This window comes from Microtus oregoni, unplaced genomic scaffold (assembly GCF_018167655.1).
Source record: "Microtus oregoni isolate MIOR12 unplaced genomic scaffold, Mior012 000029F_ref0000214, whole genome shotgun sequence".
NCBI classification, from domain to species: Eukaryota; Metazoa; Chordata; class Mammalia; order Rodentia; family Cricetidae; genus Microtus; species Microtus oregoni.
In genome coordinates, this window is record NW_024543088.1 from 21,510,333 (window position 1) to 21,534,494 (window position 24,162).

Genomic DNA, 24,162 nt, shown 5'->3' on the forward strand with positions numbered 1-24,162 from the left:
TGTGGTGTTAATTTGCAAGTGTGGGATTTTTTCACTTTCCTTATGTAAGCACTTAGTTCTCTGAAATTTTCTCTTTGCTCAGTTTTCAAAGGGTCACATAGTTTTGGGTACTTTGTGTGTTCATTTTTTTGAATTAGGAAGTATTTAATGTCTTTCTTATTTCTTCCTTGACCCAGAATTGGCTCAACTGAGCACTGTTCAGTTTCCATGAGCTTGTAGGCCCTGCAATTAGTGTTGTTGTTAAATTCTAACATTAAACCATAGTGATCCGATAAGAAACAGTAGTTATTTCTATTTTTGTATCTGTTGAGGTTTGCTTTGTTACCAAGCATGTGGTCAATTTTAGAGATTTCTTGAGCTTCTGAGAAGTTATATTCTTTTGTGTTTTGGTGGAATATTTGGTAGATGTCTGTTAAGTCCATTTGAGTCATGATATCTGTTACTTCTCTTCTTTCTCTGTTAACTTTCTGTCTGGTTGACCTGTCCATTAGGGAGAGTGGAGTGTTGAAGTCTCCTTCTATTAAGAGTGTGGAGTTTGAGTGAAGTTTAAGCTTTAGTAATGTTTCTTTTATATATGTGAGTATTCTTGTATTTGGGACAAGATGAGACTTCATCTTGATGGATTGTTCTTATTATGAGTATAAAGTGTCCTAATCCATCTCTACTGATTGATTTTAGTTTTGAATTTTTTTGTTAGAGATTAGGATAGATTTTCTCTTAGGTTCATTTGATTGGAAATTTTTTTCCCAACCCTTTACCCTGAGGTAATATTTAACTTTGAGGTTGAGGTGTGCTTCTTATATACAGGAGAAGGGTTCTTGCTTTCATATCCGTTCTCTTAGCCAGTATCATTTTATAGGTGAATTGAGTCCATGGATATTAAGAGATATTAATGACCAGTGATTGTTAATTTGGTTTATTTTTCTGTGAAGTTTTTGTGTTTTTTCATTCTTTGTTGTTTGCAGGTGTGAGGTTATCTGTTTTTGTAGGTGCAGTTTGCTTCCTTAAGTTGGAGTTTCTTTCAATTACTTGCTCTAGGACTGGGTTTATGTATAAGTATTACTTAAATCTCGCTCAGTCTTGAAATACCTTGTTTTCTACATCAATGGTGATTTAAAGCTTTGGCTGGGTATAGTTGTAGGGGCTTACATCCATGGTCTCTTAGTGTTGGTAGAACATCTGTACAGGACCTTCTGGCTTTAATGATTTCATTTAGAAGTTGGGTGTAATTCTGATAGGTCTGCCTTTATATGTCACTTGTCCTTTTACCTTTATAGCTCTTAATATTCTTTCTTTTTTATATTTTTGTTTTTTGATTATTATATGGAAAGGGACATTTTGTTTCTTTTCCAGTCTATTTGGTGTTCTATAAGCTTCTTGTAGGTTCATAGTGATATCTTTCTTGATGTTGGGAAAGTTTTCTTCTATGATATGGTTGAATACTTTTTTTGTGCTTTTGAGCTGGAGTTCTTCTTCTTCTTTCTCTATTATTCTATAATTTTGCCATAATTTAGTGTTCCATACTTTCTGGATGTTTTTTGCTAATAATTAATTGGATATAAAATTTTCTTTGACCAATGAAATGAGGGGATCAAGGGGATTCGAGTTGGGAAGGAAGAGGTTTAACTTTCATTATTTGCAGATGATATGATAGTGTACATAAGCGACCCCAAAAACTCTACCAAAGAACTCCTAAAGCTGATAAACACCTTTAGTATTGTGGCAGGATACAAGGTCAACTCCAAAAAATCAGTCACTCTCCTATACACAAAGGATTTGGAAGCAGAGAGGGAAATCAGAGAAGCATCACCTTTCACGATAGCCACAAATAGCATAAAATATCTTGGGGTAACTCTAACCAAGGAAGTTAAAGATCTATTTGACAAGAACTTTAAGGAATTGAAGAAAGAAATTGAAGAGCATACCAGAAAGTGGAAGGATCTCCCTTGCTCTTGGATTGGGAGGATCAACATAGTAAAAATGGCAATTCTACCAAAGGCAATTTATAGATTCAATGCAAACCCCATCAAGGTCCCATCAAAATTCTTCACAGATCTTGGGAGGACAATAATCAACTTTATATGGAAAAACAAAAAACCCAGGATAGCCAAATAATCCTATACAATAAAGGATCTTCTGGAGGCATGACCATCTCTGACTTCAAATTCTACTACAGAGCTACAGAACTGAAAACAGCTTGGTATTGGTATAAAAACAGAGAAGTCGACCAATGGAATCATATAGAAGACCCAGACTTTAACCCACAAACCTATGAACACCTCATTTTCGATAAAGGAGCTAAAAGTATACAATGGAAGAAAGAAAGCATCTTCAACAAATGGTGCTGGCATAACTGGATGTCAACCCGTAGAAGAATGAAAATTGACCCATATCTATCACCATGCACAAAACTCAAGTCCAAATGGATCAAAGACCTCAATATCAGTCTGAACACACTGAACCTGATAAAAGAGAAATTGGGAGGTACCCTACAACAGATAGGCACAGGCGATAGCTTCCTAAATATAACCCCAGCAGCACAGACATTAAGGGCAACATTGAATAAATGGGACCTACTGAAACTGAGAAGCTTCTGTAAAGCAAAGGACATTGTCACTAAGACATAAAGGCAATCCACTTAGTGGGAGAAGATCTTCCCAACCTCACAACTGAAAATGGGCTTATCTCCAAAATATATAAAGTACTCAAGAAACTAGACTGTAAAAGGCTAATCAACCCAATTAAAATTGGGGCACTGATCTGAACAGAGAATTCTCAACAGAAGAAGTTCAAATGGCCAAAAGACACTTAAGGTCATGCTCAACCTCCTTAGCGATCAGGGAAATTCAAATCAAAACAAATTTGAGATATCATCTTATACCTGTCAGATTATACCAATGATAGCCTCTGCTGGAGAGGTTGTGGAGGAAGGGGTACCCTCATCCATTGCTGGTGGGAATGAAAACTTGTGCAACCACTTTGGAAAGCAGTGTTTTGGTTTCTCAAGAAATATGGGATCAACCTACCCCTGGACCCAGCAATACCACTCTTGGGAATATACCCAAGAGATGCCTGATCATATGACAAGGGCATTTGTTCAACTATGTTCATAGCAGCATTATTTGTAATAGCCAGAACCTGGAAACAACCTAGATGTCCTTCAATGGAAGAATGGATGAAGACAGTGTGGAATATATACACATTAGAGTACTACTCAGCGGTAAAAAACAATGACTTCTTAAATTTTGCATGCAAATGGATGGAAATAGAAAATAGTATCCTGAGTGAGGTAACCCAGATCCAAAAAGATGAACAAGGGATATACTCACTCATAATTGGGTTCTAGCCATAAATAAAGGTAAGTGAGTCTATAATTTGTTATCCTAAAGAAGCTAGATAAGAAGGTAAACCCAAAGAAAAACATATAGCTATCCTCCTGGGTATGGGAAATAGACAAGATTGCCAGGCAAAAATCGGGATCTTAAGGGTGGGGTGGGAGGGGGGTCGGGGAGTTGGGGAGAGAAAAGTGAGAAGGGTAGGATGGGGAGAACTTGGGGCAACGGGATGATTGGTATAAAAGAACGTTGGATAGGGGAGCAGGGAAGCACATAATTAAGGGAGCCATCTTAAGGTTGGGAAGAGACTTGGACCTAGAGGGGCTTCCAGGTGCCCAAGGCGAGGTCCCCAGTTAGTTCCTGGGGCAGCTGAGGATTGGGAACCGGAAATGACCCTATCCTATAGCCATACTGATGAATATTTTGCATATCACCATAGAACCTTCATCTGGCGATGGATGGAGATAGAGACAGAGACCCACACTGGAGCACTGGACTGAGCTCCCAAAGTCCCAATGAGGAACAGAAGGAGGGAGAACATGAGCAAAGAAGTCAGGACCAAAAGGGGTGCACCCACCCACGGAGACAGTGGGGCTGATCTATTGGAGCTCACCAAGGCCAGCTGGACTGTGTCTGAAAAAGCAGGGGATAAAATCGGACTCTCTGAATATGGTGGACAATGAGGGCTGCTGAGAAGCCAAGGACAATGGCAGTAGGTTTTGATCCTACTTCATGTTCTGGCTTTGTGGGAGCCTAGCCAGTTTGGATGTTCTCCTTCCTCGGCCAGAATGGAGGGTGGAGGACTTTGGACTTTCCACAGGGCAGGGAACCCTGACTGCTCTTCAGACTGGAGAGGGAGGGGGGAGGAGTGAGAGGCTGGGAGGAGGCGGAATTTTTTTTTTATAAATAAAAAAATATTTTCTTTAACCAATGAATCTATTTCCTCTATTGTATCTTCAACACCTAAGATTTTTTCTTTCTTTCTTTTTTTTTTTTTTTTTTTTTTGGTTTTTCGAGACAGGATTTCTCTATGGTTTTGGTGCCTATCCTGGAACTAGCTCTTGTAGACCAGGCTGGTCTCGAACTCACAGAGATCCACCTGCCTCTGCCTACCGAGTGCTGGGATTAAAGGCGTGCGCCACCACTGCCTGGCAAGATTTTTTCTTTCATTTCTTGTATTATGTTGATTAAGCTTTCCTCCGTAGTTTCCGTTCATTTACCAAGATTTTCCTTATCCTGGATTTTCTTGGTTTTTGATTCTTTAATTCCTCATCAATGTTGAACTGCTCGAAATGTTTGCTTTAACTGTTTGACTGTTTGAATGTGATTTCTTTGGTTCCTTTAAGAGATTTCTTGATTTCTTCTAATTTTTATTTGTGTTTTTTTGCCATTTCTGTGAGGGAATTTTTCAATTCTTCTTTAAAGATCTTCATCATCCTCATAAAGTTACATTTAAAATCAATTTCCTCTGTATCTCCTCTATCAGGATATTTAAATTTTCCTCTTGTATGACCACTGGGTTCTGGTGGTACAATGTTGCTTTTTATCTTTTTAAATCCATGAAGTGGATATATTTTTGGGGAACTGTTCTTGGTCTGCTCTGTACTGTCTCTGTCTGTGTCTCAAAGAGCCACTGAGGTTTCTTTTGGCCTGCTCTCTTAGTCTGCTCTCTTGGCCTACTCTCTTGGTCTGCTTTCTTTGTTTGCACTCCTTGTCCACTCTGTACAGTCCCAACTGTACTTCAGAGTGTCTTTCTTGTTCTTCTCTTGGTCCTCTAGTGTATTTTCAGTTTCTGTTTCAGAGTTTCTCTGAGTTTTTCAGGAGAATAGGTTTGGGGTGGGGTGAGACTTGTAACTTTCAGGGTCAAATCAATGAGGTGGGGTGTTGAGGCAGCCTACCTGTAGGAAGCTTGCCTGCTGGATGACTAGAGAAGCTGAGAAGTGAGGAAGCTCCTTACCTGGTGGAGGTCCTAAAGATTGGGTTGTGTCCCCAGGTTGATGACCACTAACCTCTTGGTCCTCTCTGTTTATTTGCAGCCTGTGTTTCAGAGATTGTCTGAGGTGGTCAGGGATAGGAGGGTTGGGGGCAGAAGCAAGAATTTTCTTAAACTATCACAACATTCATGGATTTTCTCAGATACCCTAGTGCTGACTGGTGGCTGGCCTGCCTCTACAGGAACTTTTTTCAATTTCATGAGGGGACATTTATTGTCTAAGTGACTTTTTTAATGATACTCAGTTTAGAAAATTGTCTCAAGTGCCAATGTTTTAAAGGCTATTCCTTAATTTCTCTTCTAACGGCTTCAGTGTATCTGGTTATATGATTATGCCTTTGACCTGCTTTTCAGTGTATTTAAATCATATGTAAAGAAATGTGTTGATATTTGATGGACACTAAGTTGAATCTGTACATTTCTTTTGCTAGGATTTTAATTTTTACTTTGTTAATTCTACTGATCCATGAACATGAGAGACCTTTCCATTGTCTAAGATCTTCTTTAATTTCTTTCTTCAACATATTGAAATTGTGGTCATACAAATCTTTTACATGCCTGGTTAGGGAACTCCAGGTTATTGGATTTTTTGTGGCTATTATAAAAGTTGTTTTCCACTGAATTCCTTCTCATTCCATTTGTCATTAATATATAAATGGTCTACTGAAGTTTTATAGTTAATCTATGGTTCTGTCATATCGACAATGGTGTTTATCATCTGTGGATTGTACTTCCTAGGCAGATTTTGTTTTTGCAAATAATTTAACATTTTTTTCACCTGTTCCCTTGTTCTCCTTCAGTTTTCTTTTGCTTTAGCTAACATTTCAAGTATTGTAATACCTAGGTGTAAAAAACTTGACAGCTTTGCCTTCTTTCTGTCTTTAATGGAATATCTTTAAGATTCTCTCTATCTAATTTGATGATTCTAGAACCTTTCTGCAAATGTTGTTTATTATGTTAGGTTTGTCACTATCAATATTCTTTCTAGTAATTTTATCATGAAGGGGTCGAGGTTGGATTTTTTCAAAGGATACTTACAAAAATCAATAGATAGAAAAACATTTGTCAAACTAACTAAAATACAAAGAGAGAATGTACAAATTAAGAAAAATAAGAAATAAAAAGTTGGACAGTAGCCAATAATAATGAGGATCTCAAAACATGTACCTCACTAAATAAAAATATCTAATATTAATGAATTTTTTTCAATTATTCCTTTAAATATTGCTCAATCAAGATCATATAAAACAACTTAAGTAGACTTATAAACCCTATAGAAATAAAAGCAGTCATTAAAATCATCTCCCAATGGAAAAAAAAAGAACAAATTCCAGGGTTAGATGATTTTAGGACATAATTCTTTGATATTTAAAGCAGATATCATGGACTTCAAATTGTTCAACCAACTGAAATGGAGGAATAGTAACAGATTCTTTTTGTAAGAACACATTAACCGTGATATCCAAACAAGACAAAGATTGAATAAAGAAGCTTTCCAAATCTCCTTAAAAAAACACTCCATGACTTGTTTTTTTTTTCTAGATAATGTAAGTTTGGTTTAATAAGTCATAAAACAACTGTAAATGCTGAATATACCCACTGTGAAAATGCCTATGTATCCCTTTAAAGCGAGAGCCATACAACACATAACAACAACAGAATTGACAAGAGTCACCGTTATTGCTTCGCATCCATAATGTTTTAGAACACAAGGACTTGAGCAAGACATGTTACTCTTTACAATGAATACTTGCAAGGAAAATTATAGTTTCTAATACTGTTAATTACTAAAAAATGATATTAGATCATGTCTTATGATATTTACTTCTAATATTAGAAGCTAATATAATTTAGTTGAGAATAGAACTCAGTATTAAACCAACTAATGATGAATCAATGATAAAATATACATTGATGAAAAATATAGCTGTATTATAGTACCAACAGTGTTTAAACATCAGTCAAACTATGGAAATCTACAATTGTAATGACAGAGAAGAAGGTTAGAAGGAGGCAAAAAATTAGCTAAGCAATGAGAGGAAATTACAAGGTTTTTGACTGGTACAATGGAAGAAAACTGTGTACTACAGAAACATGCAAAAGATAAATTCCAGGTAAACAATAAAACAGTATAAATCATAAAAGAAAATAATTAAGATGTAGTGAAATGAGAGTGAATATGTTAAAGAATTATAATAGGAGAAAGACAACAAGGAAATGTACAATGAGTAATATAACTACACTGTCAATCAGGGTACATACTTAGTGGTTTGCCCTTTTCTTTCTACCTACTCCATGGCGAGTCATGTAGAAAATTTGATGAAGGGCAAGGTACTCTTTGTTATATTAACTCTAATCTATAAAATCATCTGTATGGCATGCTTGCTGTTCACAGAGTTGTTTAATCAACATTTTTGTTGGTGCTTTTATTGGTTCCTTAGTAATTTTGATGAGTAACTTATTGTAATTTAGTTCTCATATTCATCTTGTGTTCTTGAAGCAGTGGTGCATTCCTCTAGCTTCAGGGGCGAGTCAGCTTAGGATATCAGCTAATTCAAGCCATGGATGAGCTACACAATCTGCAACCTAACTTGTCTTTTATAAATCTTCCCACAGTGTTCCTACTATTTATTCAGTTAGAAGTCAGCCTCATTTGAGCTCGCCACACACAGGTGTCAGGCCTTCCATGGTCTTTCCCAGTAATGTCATTGGAATAATTTGGAGTAGGATTTGTGCTTCATTCTTGGATATGGCAATTCTGCCCCTGTCTACACATCTTACTTGTGATTCATTTTCATTTAACAGCTGTGAATGCATGCATGGTTTCATCTTTACAGCTCATGTCTCTTCAACTTGTGGTTCCTAAAGAAACAATTTGCCTTGAGAATAGAGGCCCTTAATTGGTGAAGTCTTAATTGGAACTGCACATGATGATTATTCGGCTCCCATTCACACCCATTTCAGCCTGTACATCTACAGCTTAATTTTGTCCTACATGGCTTAATATTTCAGGCACACAGATTTTTATTTATAGACTGAATTTTGGAGTATGTTTTTCAAATATTGCTAATCCAGAACACATCGTGTTTTGTGATTAACTCTTGTATTCTTTGTCTAAGTAAAGAAATTTATACCTGGGCACCTCATAATCTGTTTTCTTTCATGACAGGAAATCTTGACATTCCAGGATGTTGCAATTGATTTCTCTCCAGATGAGTGGGACTGCCTCAACGTTGAGCAGAGGACTTTGTATAGGGATGTCATGTTAGAGATCTACAGTAATATGGTCTCTGTGGGTGAGACTATTTTTCATGTTTCCTTCTTTATTATGAAATTATCCTATAAGTATGTATTATGTCTATGTGTGAAATGTCAGCCTTATTTTACATGTCATTTTAATAAAAAATTTGGAGTTCATCATGTAGAAACCAATATTTTGTGTAACCTTAACTTGTCAATATAGTCCTGAATCCTGAGAATGACATTTATCATTCAAACAGGTCTAATACATTTTACTTTTCAGACTAGATTATATATTGATTTGCAACATGATGATTCACAACATATTTGCATTCAATAGTAATTTACAAAAGAAAGCAAGGTTTACAATATTATCAAAAATGATTTGGGATGTTTTAAATTTTGGGAGACAGAAATTTGGATATTATATTTTTAATTTTATATTATATGACATTTTATATAGTGTTTCCTTAGAAATCTATGTGTTTTACTATTATCCCAATTTATGGCTATATATCTCTTTTAATATGCAGGTTTTTCAATGCCAAAACCACACCTGATCATCTGTCTTGAACAAAGCAAAGAACCCTGGAATGAGAACATGGGAGAGACAGAAGGCAATGAAAGAGGTAAGACACAATGATGCCTTGACACATGTGGGAAACCTAGGACATAGAGGAATTCTTCTCTGAAGTGGGGTTGGCAAAGAGCTTTCCATGAAATGGTATAAAAATTCACATTGTATAGTTATATCAAATTACTTTATGAGTCTCATTCAAATGAAATGACCTAAAAATGTACTTTGAAAACTTAACTTTAATTATGGTATAAAGCAGAATTTAGAATATTTGTTGCCATATCTTTGAATGCCACCAAACCCAGAAATGAACAATATTGAAAATAAAATTAGCATTAAAAACTTTTGTAGTTTTTGAAAGAGTATTTCTCTGTAATGTTCATGTCTGTTTTTCTGTTCTTATGAGAGTACTACATAGTTTTCACTGTTGTGTATTATCACATATAATCAGGAAATATGGTTTTTATAGTTGTACTCATTGTGGAAGATTGTAGAGTTCATTCATTGCATTACATTCTACAGAAATTAAAAGGTAACTTTTTTATTTCTGCAAATTATTCATTAGAAATTAAGAATTGTTTAGAGTCATACATGTTATTGGTCCATTTTAAAGTCATCTGAAAATCTCTGAATATCAAAATCTATATGTTACTGTTCACATAAAGGTTGTATATTCTCTTGTTTTCCTTTGTGTTTTTTATCTATATTTGAGTTTGTTTGGAGAATCAAATTGGTATATGCATAATATTTTATTTTTAATACTTTTATTAATTATTTAAGAATATATTACAGTATCATTTGACCAATTCAACTCTCCAGTCTCTGATGTTCCATTTCCTCTAAAATTCTTTATTTTTTTCTTTTTTTAAACCCACAGAATTCAATCTGTAATTCTCATAACATCCTGGGTGTTGAGCATGGCGTTTAATATGGTTAAACTATCAGAAGTTGCACATTCTTAAATTCATGACCTTTCTCCATTTATGTACATACATACATTTATGTATGTTTCAGGTGATAGAATAATCTCAGGAAAGTGTCTGTCTCCATGTGCACTTTTTCTCTAGGATTTTAATCTTGCTTGGGCTTTCTTAGGTCCAATGTATACTATCTTGATTAAATGAGTTTATAAGTCACCTGTTACTTTGCATACAAGAGAACCATTTTCTTATAGTCATTCATGACTTCCTACACTGAACATGAATTATCACACTCTCCTGAATGAGCTCTGAACATTCCATGAAATAGGTTTGATATAAACATGCTAATTAAAACCGATTTTTATTGTTTTCACTATGTCCACATATGAGTCAACTTTTACTGTCAAATTCCATTAGGAATGGAGGCATAGAGATGCACCAGTCTGTGGGTAAACCGATAAGATATAGGAATAATTTTAATACTATATCCAAGCAGCAGTATAATGGTAGTAAGTGGTATCTCCTATCTTTTAATAATTATCTTGAATTAGCATGAATACTCCTCAAGCTATTCTTCAAAAGATAAAAAAATAAATAAAGACCAGAACTCTATGAAATTCTTTTTGTGGGACAGTTCCCTTGACACTTAAACCATGTATAAACACAAAAAGTAAGTAAAAGATGTGCCAATTTCATTATGAATATATCTGCAAAAGTCCTCAGTAAAATATTTGCAACCTGAATCTATAGCATATCAAAAGAACTATCTACCAGAAACTTCCGCTCAAGACATATAGGGACAGATCAACAATTCAAAACCAATAAAGTAATCTACCGCTTATACAAACTGAAAGTCAAATTCCATATGTTCATTTAATTAGATATAGGAAATCCTTTGACAAAATTAACAAGCTCTGCTTGACAAAAGTCCTAGAGAGATTAGGGATGCAAGGTACATATTTCCAAATGAAATAGGCAATTTGTAGCAAGCCTATAGCCCACACAAACTAACTGGAGAGAAATCAAAGCCATTCCACTAAAATAGGAAACTATAAAAGGGTATTCACTTTCTTTATATGAATCCCAATACAGTCCTTGAAATCTTAGCTAGAATAATAATACTAATGAAGAAGATGAAGAAGTGATGAATAACAAAAGAAGACATGAAAGGAATATTTTAGGCAAATGCTATGATTTTATGTATAAAAGACTCCAAGAAACTTCGCCAGCTGAGATACACTTTCATCAAAAATAGAAATGTGAAACTGAGTAACAAAAGCAGTAGCCCTCATATGTACAAATGAGAAAGGACTTAAATAGAAATCAGGGAAAGGAAACCACATCTTTTACAATAACCCAAGAAAATAGTTTGGGGTAATCAAACTAAAAAAGTGAAAGACCCTTGTCAGAACTCTAAGGCATTGAAGATATAAACTGAAAAAGATATCAGAAGATGGAAAAAAAATTCACCTACTCATGGATTGGTCAATTGATGTAGCAAAAATGAATATCTTATCAAAGTAATGTACTGATTCTGTGAAAATCCCATCAAAATTTAACAATTCATGAAGGTCTCGAAAAGAGAGTCTTCAGCATCATGTGATGGCAAATAAACAAAAATCTCACAATAGCTTAAACAATCATGAAAAATAAATCTATATATACAGTATATCACCATTCACAATTTTAAAATATTCTGCATTTATATATTAATCATGTTTTGTAAAATAATGGTATGGCTGATCACTGAAACAAATTACAGATACTAAAATAAGTCCTCTCATCTATGGCAACTTATTTTGTACAAGAATCTATAAAAATACATTTCACAAAGCATTAGCATTTAAATCTAGTTAGAATTACCCCAAACTACTTTCTGAATCTTTAGATGCCAATTTGTTTTCTAAGTGACAGAAAGTGGGTGAATTCTGACATCAATGTGGATGTGGAGGATCTGATGCCTTATGAGGGAGAAAAGCCCATAGTAAGAATATATTTTATGAAAACATCTATTTTCTGTATAAGAAAAAGAGAAAATGTATCTCTTTAATAAGATCAGTCCTAGTGAATTTACATGATGTCTGAAAATTTATGGATGCTTTCCTTGTGGCATACATGATTCTCTGTGGGCCAGTTAGTAATAACTGTTTCATGTTCCTCCTTTCCTTCTTTCTTTACTAATTAATAGTCTGTCTTCTTTATTTATATTGTTTAATTTGTTCAATTTGAGGGATTGTGAAGATGAGTTATGTTCATTAAGATAATACCATATCAGGAGTGTGATTTTTTTGTAGTTGGGTTATAGACTTTTTCAATTGCTGTGATAAAACTCCAAGAAAAAGACAATATATAGCAGAAATATCCATTATGATAAATCAGAGGTAATTGTTGATAAGGGGCTAGAGCTGCCGTGAGAGGTTCCATCTGGAACCAAAACAGTAAGCAGACAGCTCATGTTGGCAATAGAAGGCATTAAAATTCTCAAAGCCATTATCCAGATACATGTGTTCCAGTAAGTTGATACCTTTTTTACCCTACCCATAAATATCCACCAACTTCAGGCCACGTATTCAGACATCTGCTTATATGGGGTCATTACACTCAACTCATCATACTCTTGTTTATTATTCTGAAAATTATGATTGGAATATGTAAGGTAAGATAACTTAATTTCTTCCATTTTTATAATTTATTAATTATATGTTATAAAAGATCATCTACCCATTTGCATTACAAAGAATGTTTCATAATAAATGATTTGAAGTTTATTTTCTGTAATATGCCATCTTGCATACGAGTCTACATATTTATAAGTATATGTCACTTATATATCTGAAAATGTTTCACATATGTGAACTAATAATTATATATTTCTATCTTCCAGTTTTCTATTTTAATCAAACACAAGATCTGTTTTCACCGGTAAATAGACAAGATCCTATCCAGAAGTTAATATCAGGAATAGATGTAAGTGGTGACTTAAAAAACTTGCATTTAAGGATAATCTCAAATTATTGGGAAGAGAGAAAAGAGAATGGAATATGTCATGATTGATATAATTTATATTCACCAACCCTGTGTTTACCTGTAAAAAATATTAATAATTTTGACATTTGCTTGCAATACTTCACATTAGATCAATTTTGTTTTCAGAAAGTTTCTTCAGTAAAAAAATATGTTTTAAAGCATGTTTTTATTCTAAATTTTCAAAAATCTAAAAACTGAATTTTCAAAAATCTAAAATCTAAAAACTGAAAGACACATATACTATTAAACATTCACTAAAGTTCCTTCAAATAATAATTATATTTTGTCACAAGCTATTCGATTGAAATATACATGGGGAGTTTTTTCTCAAATGAGACTGAAAATATATCATAGCATTTCTAGTTGTGAGAAGCCTTACACATTTAATGATTTTATTAAAACATTACCAAGGAGCTCTAGAATGACTAGTTATCAGAATACTCATCTTGAAGGGAGAAATTCCCAAAACATCAAACCACAATATGACTTTACTTATTATTTAAATACATAGAACAAATAATGTTTTCCGAAGAGCCAATACATATATTAAAATTGTAAGATTTTTTATTATAATACATTCCTGTATTTTTGTTGCAGAATGACCAGACACAAGAGAAACATTTTGTAAGTAATCAAATTGGACAAAACTACTACACGGAATATGAGAAGGGCTCCAACAGATCTCCATGCCTCACGAGGCTTAAGAGAATTAATCTCAGAAAGGAGGCATACAAATGTAAAGATTGTGGCAAGTCATTTATCCATCATGCAAAACTTCAAGCTCACCAGAGAATCCATACTGGTGAGAAACCTTACAGATGTCAAGAATGTGGCAAGTCTTTTACCCAGGATTCAAATCTTTATAAGCATAACAGAATCCATACTGGTGAGAAACCTTACAGATGCCAGGAATGTGGCAAGTCCTTTACCCAGGATTCAACTCTTCAGGCGCATTACAGAATACATACTGGTGAGAAACCTTACAGATGTCAAGAATGTGGCAAATCTTTTACCCATTACACAAGTCTTTACAGACATCGCAGAATCCATACTGGTGAGAAACCTTACAGATGTCAGGAATGTGGCAAGTCATTTACACAGGGATCAGATCTTAACATTCACCACAGAGTCCATACTGGTGAAAAACCTTATAGATGTCAGGAATGTGGCAAGTCCTTTACCCGGGGCTCAAATCTTCACATTCACCACAGACTCCATACTGGTGAAAAACCTTACAGATGTAAAGAATGTGGCAAGTCCTTTATGAGAAACTCAACTCTAAGAAAGCATCACAAAAATTCATGTAATGGATACATTTCATAAAGTTTATTAGTATACCTCCCACTAGTTCATTGTACGGTCTTCATACATTGACCAAGATATTACACAGATGCAAATCCTTTAAATAATTTTCAAAGTTTTTTTCAATACTTATACAGATATACAATTCTTACAAATTTAGATACATTGTGTCCAGATTTGAACTTTATTTTTTCAAACATTTGTTTTAAACTGAATTTTTGCATCGTTATAAGAATATACTATTCAAACATCATTATGATGAATGCGTCAATATTTCTAGTAGAAGAAAATTAAACAACAACATTTCTTGACTGTATGTTGAGGTAACTTGTTAAAGAGAGAGCCAATGTGAATCTATTTCAGATTTGATGCATATTTAATATCTTGTCATATGGTTGCTTATGTAATGAGATTATATTCTATACAAAGATTGTATTCCTGTGATTTTTGGTGATTTTATATAAATACCAGTTTGCTTTAAACTTCAAGTCTTTTCATTCTGTGTCTTTGCAATAAAAATGTTAAATATTTTGGCAAATTTTTATTCCATTTATTGTTCTGATAGTCTATTTTCTAATGGCAAGGTATTATAAATGTGAGCTCTTCCGTGGATCACAGCAACAATGAGAACTTGGCATAACATAGAAGTAGATTTGTCGTGGAATATGTCTACACTGTCTAAAACTGGGTCACTTTGATTGATGAAATAGGCTGATGATTGGACAATGTCTAGGCACAAGGTAGGGGCAGAAATTCCTTGCAGAGAGAGTAGGGAGGAGGAGGAATTGAGGCATGCAGGGGAGTTGCCAGAAAACAGGAAGGAAGCAGCTTGTGCAATTTGTGGCAAAATGTAGACAAAAATATGGGTTAATTTAAGTTATTGAACCTAATGGGAAACAATCCTATGCTAAGGCCAAGCATTCAAGTAAGAAGTCTCCCCGTTAATGTTTTGGATCTGCTAGGACAGCAAATGACCATCTACATAGATTATTTTAAACTTTGTATAATTGTGGTTTAAATCAATGTGAGGTTGTTGGATGATACCAATGGGCATGCTAAACTGGAAAGGAAAGCTATAAGGTAACAGCATCAAAGATCTCTATAGTTATTTAGAAAAGCAGGGAGTGGGAGAAGTGGGCTTCCCAAGAGAAGAGCACAAAAAGTGATTGTTCAGTAACCAACGGACAGTCTTGAAAACAGAATTGTAACATGGTATGATTGCTCCACTTGTATTTATGAATATATGTATATACAAATTTATGTATAAAAATAACAATGCATCAAAAAGGACAAAAACTTGAAGGAGAACAGGAATGTGTGGTTTATAGGAGAGTTTGAGGGAGGAAACTGAAGGTACAAAATGTAATTTGTAATGAGTACAGAGGTTCACTCCTCAAAGGTAGCACTGGGGAAACCAGAAATGCTAAATAGAGGGTTGTCAATTCAATGAATATAGGCATACTCTGTTTGCTACTCTGACAGCTGGGGCTGGCGGTGGATAATTGCCCACATGTATTGACCTTGTCCTATCTGTAACTAGGTCATACTAAACTCCCGAAGCAACACTGGACATATTCAATATCCAAAGTGTCAAAATACAGTTAAAATGATACATGCCCATGAATGCCTTGGGGAACTGTGAGAAAATCTCTAGGAAGAAAAATGGAGAGGACCTTTTAGTCCAAGTACATTTTGTTCCATGACATAATCTTGGATGTGATTTTCTGCCTCCTTCAACAATATTTGCATTCAATTTGTAAGACATGATTATTTTTGTCGGATGTTGGAACATAACTCTAGAACCCAATGTGGTGAAAAATATCCTGAATGCTGTAATCACTGGATCTTGACTCTTGAGACAACTCAGAGTCTAATTCCAGAAGTTTGAACCAACCCAAGATTCTGAGTCCTGTTGTTTAGGATTTCCTTCTTGCATCATGTGGACTGTTATTCTGCCAGCCCTGCTGTTTGCAGAAACTCACAGAAAATTATGTCCTAAAAAAATTGAAAAACATAAAAATATAGAAACTCTCATTATTTGAAAGTTTTACAAACTTCTCTCTAAAAGAAACTTGTCCACTGCATTAATTAGTTTTAATAAATAGCTAGAAAACTAATGATTATATTTAGCCATGTTCTCCAGATCCTTTGCATCATTTTAAATGATGTTTTCTCTGGTTACCAAGATTCACATTTTTTCTTTTGCTTTGCAATATGTGTTTGTAACAAGTTTTAATAATTAGTATATTATTTTTAAAGAATTATTATTATGTATAACTATATATATATAAATAAATCTCTCTCTATAACTCTTTCAATATATAACTCTCTCTCTATTCATATATATATGAAGTTGCAAAACAATCCCAGTTCCTTCTGCTTTTTAAAGTATATGATACCATGCCCCAGTTGGTTGGTATCTTAATGGCCATTTGCATAAGAAGTGGCAGGAGCTTCTACAGAACTGTCCCATTTTATTCAAGTAAGAGAGCTCCAAACCAATACATAACAATATACACTAAGAACAGATATCAACTATAAGATTAGAATTATAATCAGAATAAACAATATTGAGCAAGGATCATATGTTAAATGTTTTAATAAACATTCTATCCTATGGAGTCTAAGTCTTGTACAGGAAATGGCTTGGCTAGTTTGTAAGGGTACAGTAACTATGACTATCTAATTTTCAAACCCATTGATTGCCTGAGAAGGGAGATAATATTATTTGAGCTCGCAGAAAGTATAATTAAGTAGCTTCCAATGTGTAGCACAATTTCCGCAGCTGGTACGCAAAAAAGAAGTCTTATAGTAGCACTGTCTGCATCCCGATGTCATTTCAACTAGATGGACTGGTTGCCTTGGGGACACATCTTCTTCCTGGAAATTTCAAAGATTACTGCAGGAAAAGGATCTGTAGGAAAATCTATGTCAACAGGAAAAACTTAAGCATCATTCATATAAATATACATTCAATGAAGAATATGATATAAACAAAAAAGGCATGGAGAAAGTAAATTTTTTTTTAAAAGTCTTTCTTCTGTCCCATGCCAGATCCAGATGGTTCCTGATATGAGAAAGAAACCCTGAATGATCTTTTTCACAAGCTTGGGTTTAGAGAATTACAGAGACATATTCCAACTCTAAAACCTGGCATATATATATATATATATATATATATATATATATATGTGTGTGTGTGTGTGTGTGTGTGTGTGTGTGTGTGTGTGTGTCTGTGTGTAAATATGTGCAAATAGTACCTGAATTCATAAATCATATTCTTTTTCTAGATCCTCCTCAGTAGATAGTTATTTTTTTCTTCTGTCAGCATTCAAATATCCAGGGTCTCTTGAATTTTTGATGATGTGTATTTTCTGCAAAGCTAAGAGTAGAACAGTGCCCTTACCCTTATGACCTTTACTTACCACCTGTATGATTGTCAACACTGTGGATGTGGTATTATTACTGTTTTTCAGGAGATTTCTCCATTTCAATGTGAATCTTTAGTAATTTTGATAGTATCCAAAACTTTTCTTCTTCTGCGGAAACAAGAGCAAAACCCCTTCCCCAACATAGTACATCTCCTGGTTTCCATTGTGAGGTTAACACATCCTTGAAATATACCGGTTGATGCAATTCAGAAGTTTTTTTTTTTTTATTTTCCAATGTCTCTCTGCTGCTGTTGTCCCTTTCTCATCAGTGTTACAAAAATATAAGGTTAATAAAGCATTATGCAATCTAGTTCTGTGAGTATTTACCATCCGTTTCTGTTTGGCCAGCATATCCTTTATAGTGCAATTTGAACTTTCTATAACTGCCTGACCTGTAGGATTATTTGGTATACCTGTAATGTGCTTTATATTATAATAATCGAAACACCATTTCATTTTCTTGAATACATATGGTGGACCATTGTCTGTCTTTATGTGTGCAGGAATGCCAATGATGGCCTAACTACTAATAAATGTGTGATTACTGAATCAGCCTTTTCTGAGGAAGCTATTCTGGAGATTTTTATGTACCAATGAGGTTAAATTTTGTATTTTTACCTTTTGTTCCTGGTCATCAAATTTGATAATTTCTTCAATCTTTTCAAATCTGTTTACCACTGCCTTTTGTAATGTCTGGATCTTCTGTCCAGTGTTGTACACTAATGCACTCATTGAGTATTCTAAGGTATGAAGTCTGACCAGTAGAGATAATGTCTCATTTTTGGATATAATATTTATAGCATGCATTTTGCCTTCCTGGAGAGACATCCTATCAATCAATCTGTCATTCCACTTTGACAGAGTCCGATTAAGACATTCAACAGTGAGTATTCTCTCAAATAACCTTTCAGCACCCACTGTCATCGATTGGATTTAATGTTCCAAATCATCTGTTTCCTTCTGTAGAGTGCAGAATCTTCCTTTAAATAAATTACTATCAGTCTGTACCATTTCCAAAAGCATCTCAGTTGACCGAGTTTTGTTAGTTAAATTGGCTGTAACCTTCTTCCGATTTCCAACCTCTTTCCTGAGAAGTGTGGCTTCAGTCCTAAAAGACTGCACCGTTTCTACAAATGCCTCATTCCTAGCCCTACTGTCAAACCAATTTTAAAGAAAAAAAAAATGAGTAGAAGACTAATCCCAAGAAACAAAAATAGTGATGTAGAAGGGACATCATCATATAAGTATTCTAAAACCTCTCACATAGACACCTTGGATAGTTAGATTATCTGACATTGTCCTTTTAAATTAGCAACTTATGCTCTATATTTACAATATTAAATCTTACCTGTGGTTCAGTTAGCTGGATTAGGTGCAATAACCATAAACTGCCAGTAGGTGTCGAGGGCCACCTACAAAACTAATCCAGTGGGCATAGTGGTGCATGTGAATTCACCTGTGGCCGGTCTGAAATCTGATTTCAGAACAGAATGCTGAAAGATAAATCACAGACTGTGTACTCTGCGGATGTCTAGAGCAATGGAATAGGTAAAGGCAAAAAAATCGTTAGAAAGCCGTAGAACAACTGGCTCAGACAGGGAAGCCCACATCTCACTGAAATATCTACCGTGCACCCTTATGGGAAGCAAATGGTAGGGTGCATGGATACTTGAAGCCAATACGAGTCATGTAAATGGAAAGTAACTAAGGCTGATCCATAGAAAAGCCGCTGTATACGATTCTACATTAAACTGCCGTCTCCATGCACAGGCCATGGGCTGCTGAGGAAGAGTTTGCGCAGAGCCAGGTGTTCCCAACCCAAACGATGGGAGCCAGATTAAGTGGCAGAACAATCCCACACCAGTTAAGAATGAGGAATACTAAAAGAGTTTTTTATTTGAGGGGGAAAACTTACAGATTACCATCCCAAACAACTGTCCTCTCATCGCAAACAGGAAAGGGACCCAGAAGTAGAGAGAGGGCTCCCGGTTCCTGATGCTTTACAAAGTATAATAGACCATGTCCCAGTGGGCTGGTATCTTAAATGCTATTGGCTAAAGGAGCCAAAGTAGGTCCCGCAGCGCACACATACACACATATGTGCGCGCGTGCACACACACACACACACACACACACACACACACACACACACACATGCACACACACACACACACACACACACACACACACATCTGTTTAGGAAAGGACGGGTCTCCCTTGAGTATAGAAAACATGGCATTCCAGCTTGCAGTAAGACTAAGAATCTCCCTATGGGTGTTGAGGCTGGGCAGGGTGACCAATTATGGGAGGTAGGGTCCCCAAAGCTTGAATTAGAGTCAGAGACAACCGCTGTTTTCTCTTATAAAAGTACCTCAAGAAGACCAATCAACACAACTGTAACATCTATGCAAAGGGTCTAGGACAGTTTTTTGGAGGACCTTGGTCTGTCTGTTCAGTCTTTTACAGCCACAATGAACCCAGGTTATTTGATTCTCTAAACGCTCTTGTGGTGTCCTTGTATATATTTGGAAGATCTCCTTCTAATTACCATCTCTCCATATCCCTCTTCTCAAAGCTACTGCTCCAGATATAAGTTAATAAATACATATGCTCTTCCAGATACTCTGGATCCCAACCATTCAGTTGATAGTTAATTAGCTAGCTAACTATTTCAGTAAAAAGAAAACAAAAAGTATTGTGTACTGTGTATAGATATTTAAAAGCAAATCAATTCTCCTGGAAACCGAAACTTCATTGCAATAATCTTTTTTATTCACCATGTCATTATACATGTGAGAACTCACACAAGGTTTCTAACGTGCTCATGTTATGAAACATTGGTTCCATGGCTATCTCCTGAATTTCAAAGAGTCTTTTGTGAAAAGTAACTGTGTTCATAGAATAATATAACAGGGACCTTGGGGGAGGGCTGAAGAGGGCAGGGGAGAGGCAGGGAGGGGAGCAGAGAAAAATGTAGAGCTCAATAAAAATCAATAAAAATAATATTGAATACAATAGTGCAATTGCACAATATATACTCCTTCAAATATGTACTCCCTTTTCTCTTGTGTTAGTAAATGAAAGAACAAGTTTATTTGAGTTTTCTGAAATTTTGTTCCTTTTCTTTGATAAAGAGATAATAAATTCCTCCTTTTACTTCTGAGCTTTGGCTTTTTTTAAGTTTTTATTTTTTTTTAATTTTTTTATTGCGAAAAGAAGAAAAAAACATAAACAAAAAACAAGTTTCCACCTCCTCCCAGCCTCCCATTTCCCTTCCCCTCCTCCCACCCTTCTCCCCCTCCTCCCACCCTTCTCCCCCTCCCCCCACTCCTTCCCCCCCCCCTCTCCAGTCCACAGAGCAGTCCCGGTTCCCTGCCCTGTGGTAAGTCCTAGGTCCTCCCCCCTCCGTCCATATCTAGGAAGGTGAACATCCAAACTGGCTAGGCTCCCACAAAGCCAGCACATTAAGTAGGATCAAAACCCCCTGCCATTGTCCTTGGTGCTTTGGCTTTATATACTGGGAAACTACATACCACAGGGTGGGCCCAATCTCTTCCAACTCAAATATCTTCCCCCAAATATTAGGAAACTCATTTCTTTTTCTTCCACTTTATTAAATTTCCTTTTAATCTCAACTATTTCACCCCCATGTTCACAGGCATGTGGCTTTTCTATGGTTGATATTCATGTGCTTCTATTCTGGCTTCATAATGCATTGAATTGCTTGTGGTAGATGACCAAATTTTCCTTATCCATTCTTATTTAGAGTATCATCTAGGTTGTTTTCAGTTTCTTACAATTACAAATAGAACTCCTATCAACACAGTGAAACAAGTGTCTTTGTGTGTGATTGAACTTTCTATGTGTAAATGTCCAAGATGGGTATTGGTGGGTCTTAAAATAGATTGTTTCTAAATATCCCAAGAAAGTGTTATATTTATTTACAGATGTGCTGCACAAATTATTACTACCCCTGGGAGGTGTTCCCCTTGTTCCACACCTTCTCCAGCATAAGCTGTCATTCGTGGCATTGATCTTATCAATTCTCACTTGTTAAAATAAAATCTGAGAGAATTTTGATTTTTGTTTCCCTAATGATTAAGGGTGGTGAGTAGTTGTTTAAGTGCATCTTGGCCATTTTAAATTCTTCTGTTGAGAATTCTCTGTTTGATCTGTTCCCTATATTTTATTGATTATTATTGAGCCCTACATTTTTCTTTGCTCCCCTCCCTTCCTCACCTCTCCCATTCAACATTTTCCAACGTTCCAATGCTCACAATTTACTCAGGAAATCTTGTCTTTTTCTACTTCCCATGTAGATTCGATCTATGTATATCTCTGTTAGGGTCCTCATTGTTGTCTAAGCTCTCTGGGATTGTGATTTGTGGGCTGGTTTTCTTTGCTTTATGTTGTTCCCTATTTTTAATTAGATAATTTGTTGTTATTTTTAAGTCTAGTTTCTTAAGTTCTTTATTTTGGAGATCAGCCCTCTGTCAGATTTGGAGTTGGTGAAGAGTTTTGTTTTGTTTTGTTTTTTTTTACATCACTATTTTCTTTGTTGGTGTGACTGTTATTTGTTCATGATCCTTGTTTATCATGGTTGTTCCTGTCAAGTATGATGAACAGCTCTTTATGTTGTATTTATATTCAGTTCACTTTCTAATGCTAATTTAAAAACCTTGGAGATTCATCATGTAGAATACAATGTTTTCGCTAAGTTTATTTTGTCAATATATTTTTATACATATCAATATATATGAGTACAAAAGAATATATCATTTAACATACTGTGATAATATGTTACATACTTAATGAACAATGTCTAGTGTTGATGCCTTTTGAATTCTACTGCTTCAATTAAAAGAATCCAAAAACAGTTGTAGTTCCCTCAGAATTTCAGTCATGAATAACTGCACGTTGACATGAAATTGCTTTCAGTTGTGCTTCATTCCATTCCACAGCTTCCATTCATTAATCTAAGTAGCAACCCCATCTTTGTGAACCTGGCCAGCAGAAACACAGTGAAGTTCATGATTAACTTTATAGGATTCTGATGTGCATTTGAGTTCAGCTTTCCTTTCTCCATTTCTGCTTTGTCTCGGTTGAGTACAACATGGCAGTACAGTACAAGCTCTGACTGTATAACTTCACTTTTGTGCAGAAACTTGAACTCAGCAAAGGAGAAACTCATCATTTGAATGGCTCCGGTTTTCATGAGTATCTGTGATACCACACCATGAGTGAATACTCACTTGATTTCTGAGGTTCTACATTGATGAGTGTGCTTGCAGCAGGTGAACGGTGTTTGATATTACTTTTTTTTTTATTTAGCAAATTCCTCGAGAGAGAATCCAGGAGCTAAAGTGGCATATTGATGTCCCTGAGACAGAAGATATGGCTGATTCTACAGTGAGTATGGCTATGCTCAGAAACTATGTTCAATTTCTTCTGCAAAGTTTATATATTTATGTTGCAATCTTTACTTCTCTGTTTCTCATAGCCTAGCTTACAGAGTTTATTTCAGCTGTTATTTGTTTGCCTGTACTTCTTAAGAGTGCTATTATTGAGACTTTAGTTATATATTGTTATACTTGTGGATTTACCTCCATTTTGTCCTTGCCTGCTCATAATTTTTAATATAAATAACCTCAATGAACTGATGATGTTCATCACTGGGAATTCCATGGTGATAGATAAATATTCTAACTGGCTGATGCCCATTTTCTTCATAGACCAACTCATATCCTCATACAAAGAGAGGAAATGCAATTGTATGGCGTGGCTTCCATCTGAGCACTCTGTTTGTTTACAGACTTATAAAAACACTTATCTAGTCACCTGGAAAGTGCTGCCTAGTATAGCTCTTTCAGTTATGAGATGGTAGATTTAGAAATGTCATATTTTCATGGAAAATAAAAGAAATATATAGAATTCACTTGAGAATCTAGAAAAGGCAGATACACATAGCTTATACTCAGCATAAACCTGATGCTGTTTCATTCACACTACAGTTTCCATGCCTTCTTTCTTGGACAATCACTATCAGTGCAATAATGATGTGACTATGTTTCAAATCATGTTTATCCTGGTTTAACTTAATATCTCGATGTTGATTTCATTCAGAGACCATTAGTTTAGATTTTGTGTTCCTGGTTTTGCATATAGTGTTTTATTCTGCAGCCAGAATGCATTGAATTCACATTATCAGCAATAATTATTTTGAAGCATTGCCAGTTGATGAACATAAAATATCAAATTTTATGCAGAAACTGAACTTTTCCATAATTATTTTTATTTGTTCCCTTGCATTAGAGGCTCTCTTGCATGGGATCTTCCA

General features: G+C 35.2%; 2 protein-coding genes and 1 gene segment (V, D, J or C); all 3 read left to right on the top strand.

Annotated features, from left to right (window-relative positions):
- LOC121464736 overlaps positions 1-24,162 on the top strand; it is a 994,671-nt gene that overhangs the window by 531,011 nt on the left and 439,498 nt on the right.
- The window catches only part of LOC121464737 (immunoglobulin lambda-1 light chain-like), an 840,936-nt gene that overhangs the window by 380,745 nt on the left and 436,029 nt on the right, over positions 1-24,162 (top strand). The window lies entirely within an intron of this gene.
- LOC121464627 (zinc finger protein 420-like) overlaps positions 1-24,162 on the top strand; it is a 160,334-nt gene that overhangs the window by 68,269 nt on the left and 67,903 nt on the right. The window contains exon 8 of the mRNA XM_041677656.1: positions 13,791-14,378. Coding sequence (XP_041533590.1) covers positions 13,791-14,378 — 588 coding nt within the window. The remainder of the gene's footprint in view (positions 1-13,790; positions 14,379-24,162) is intronic.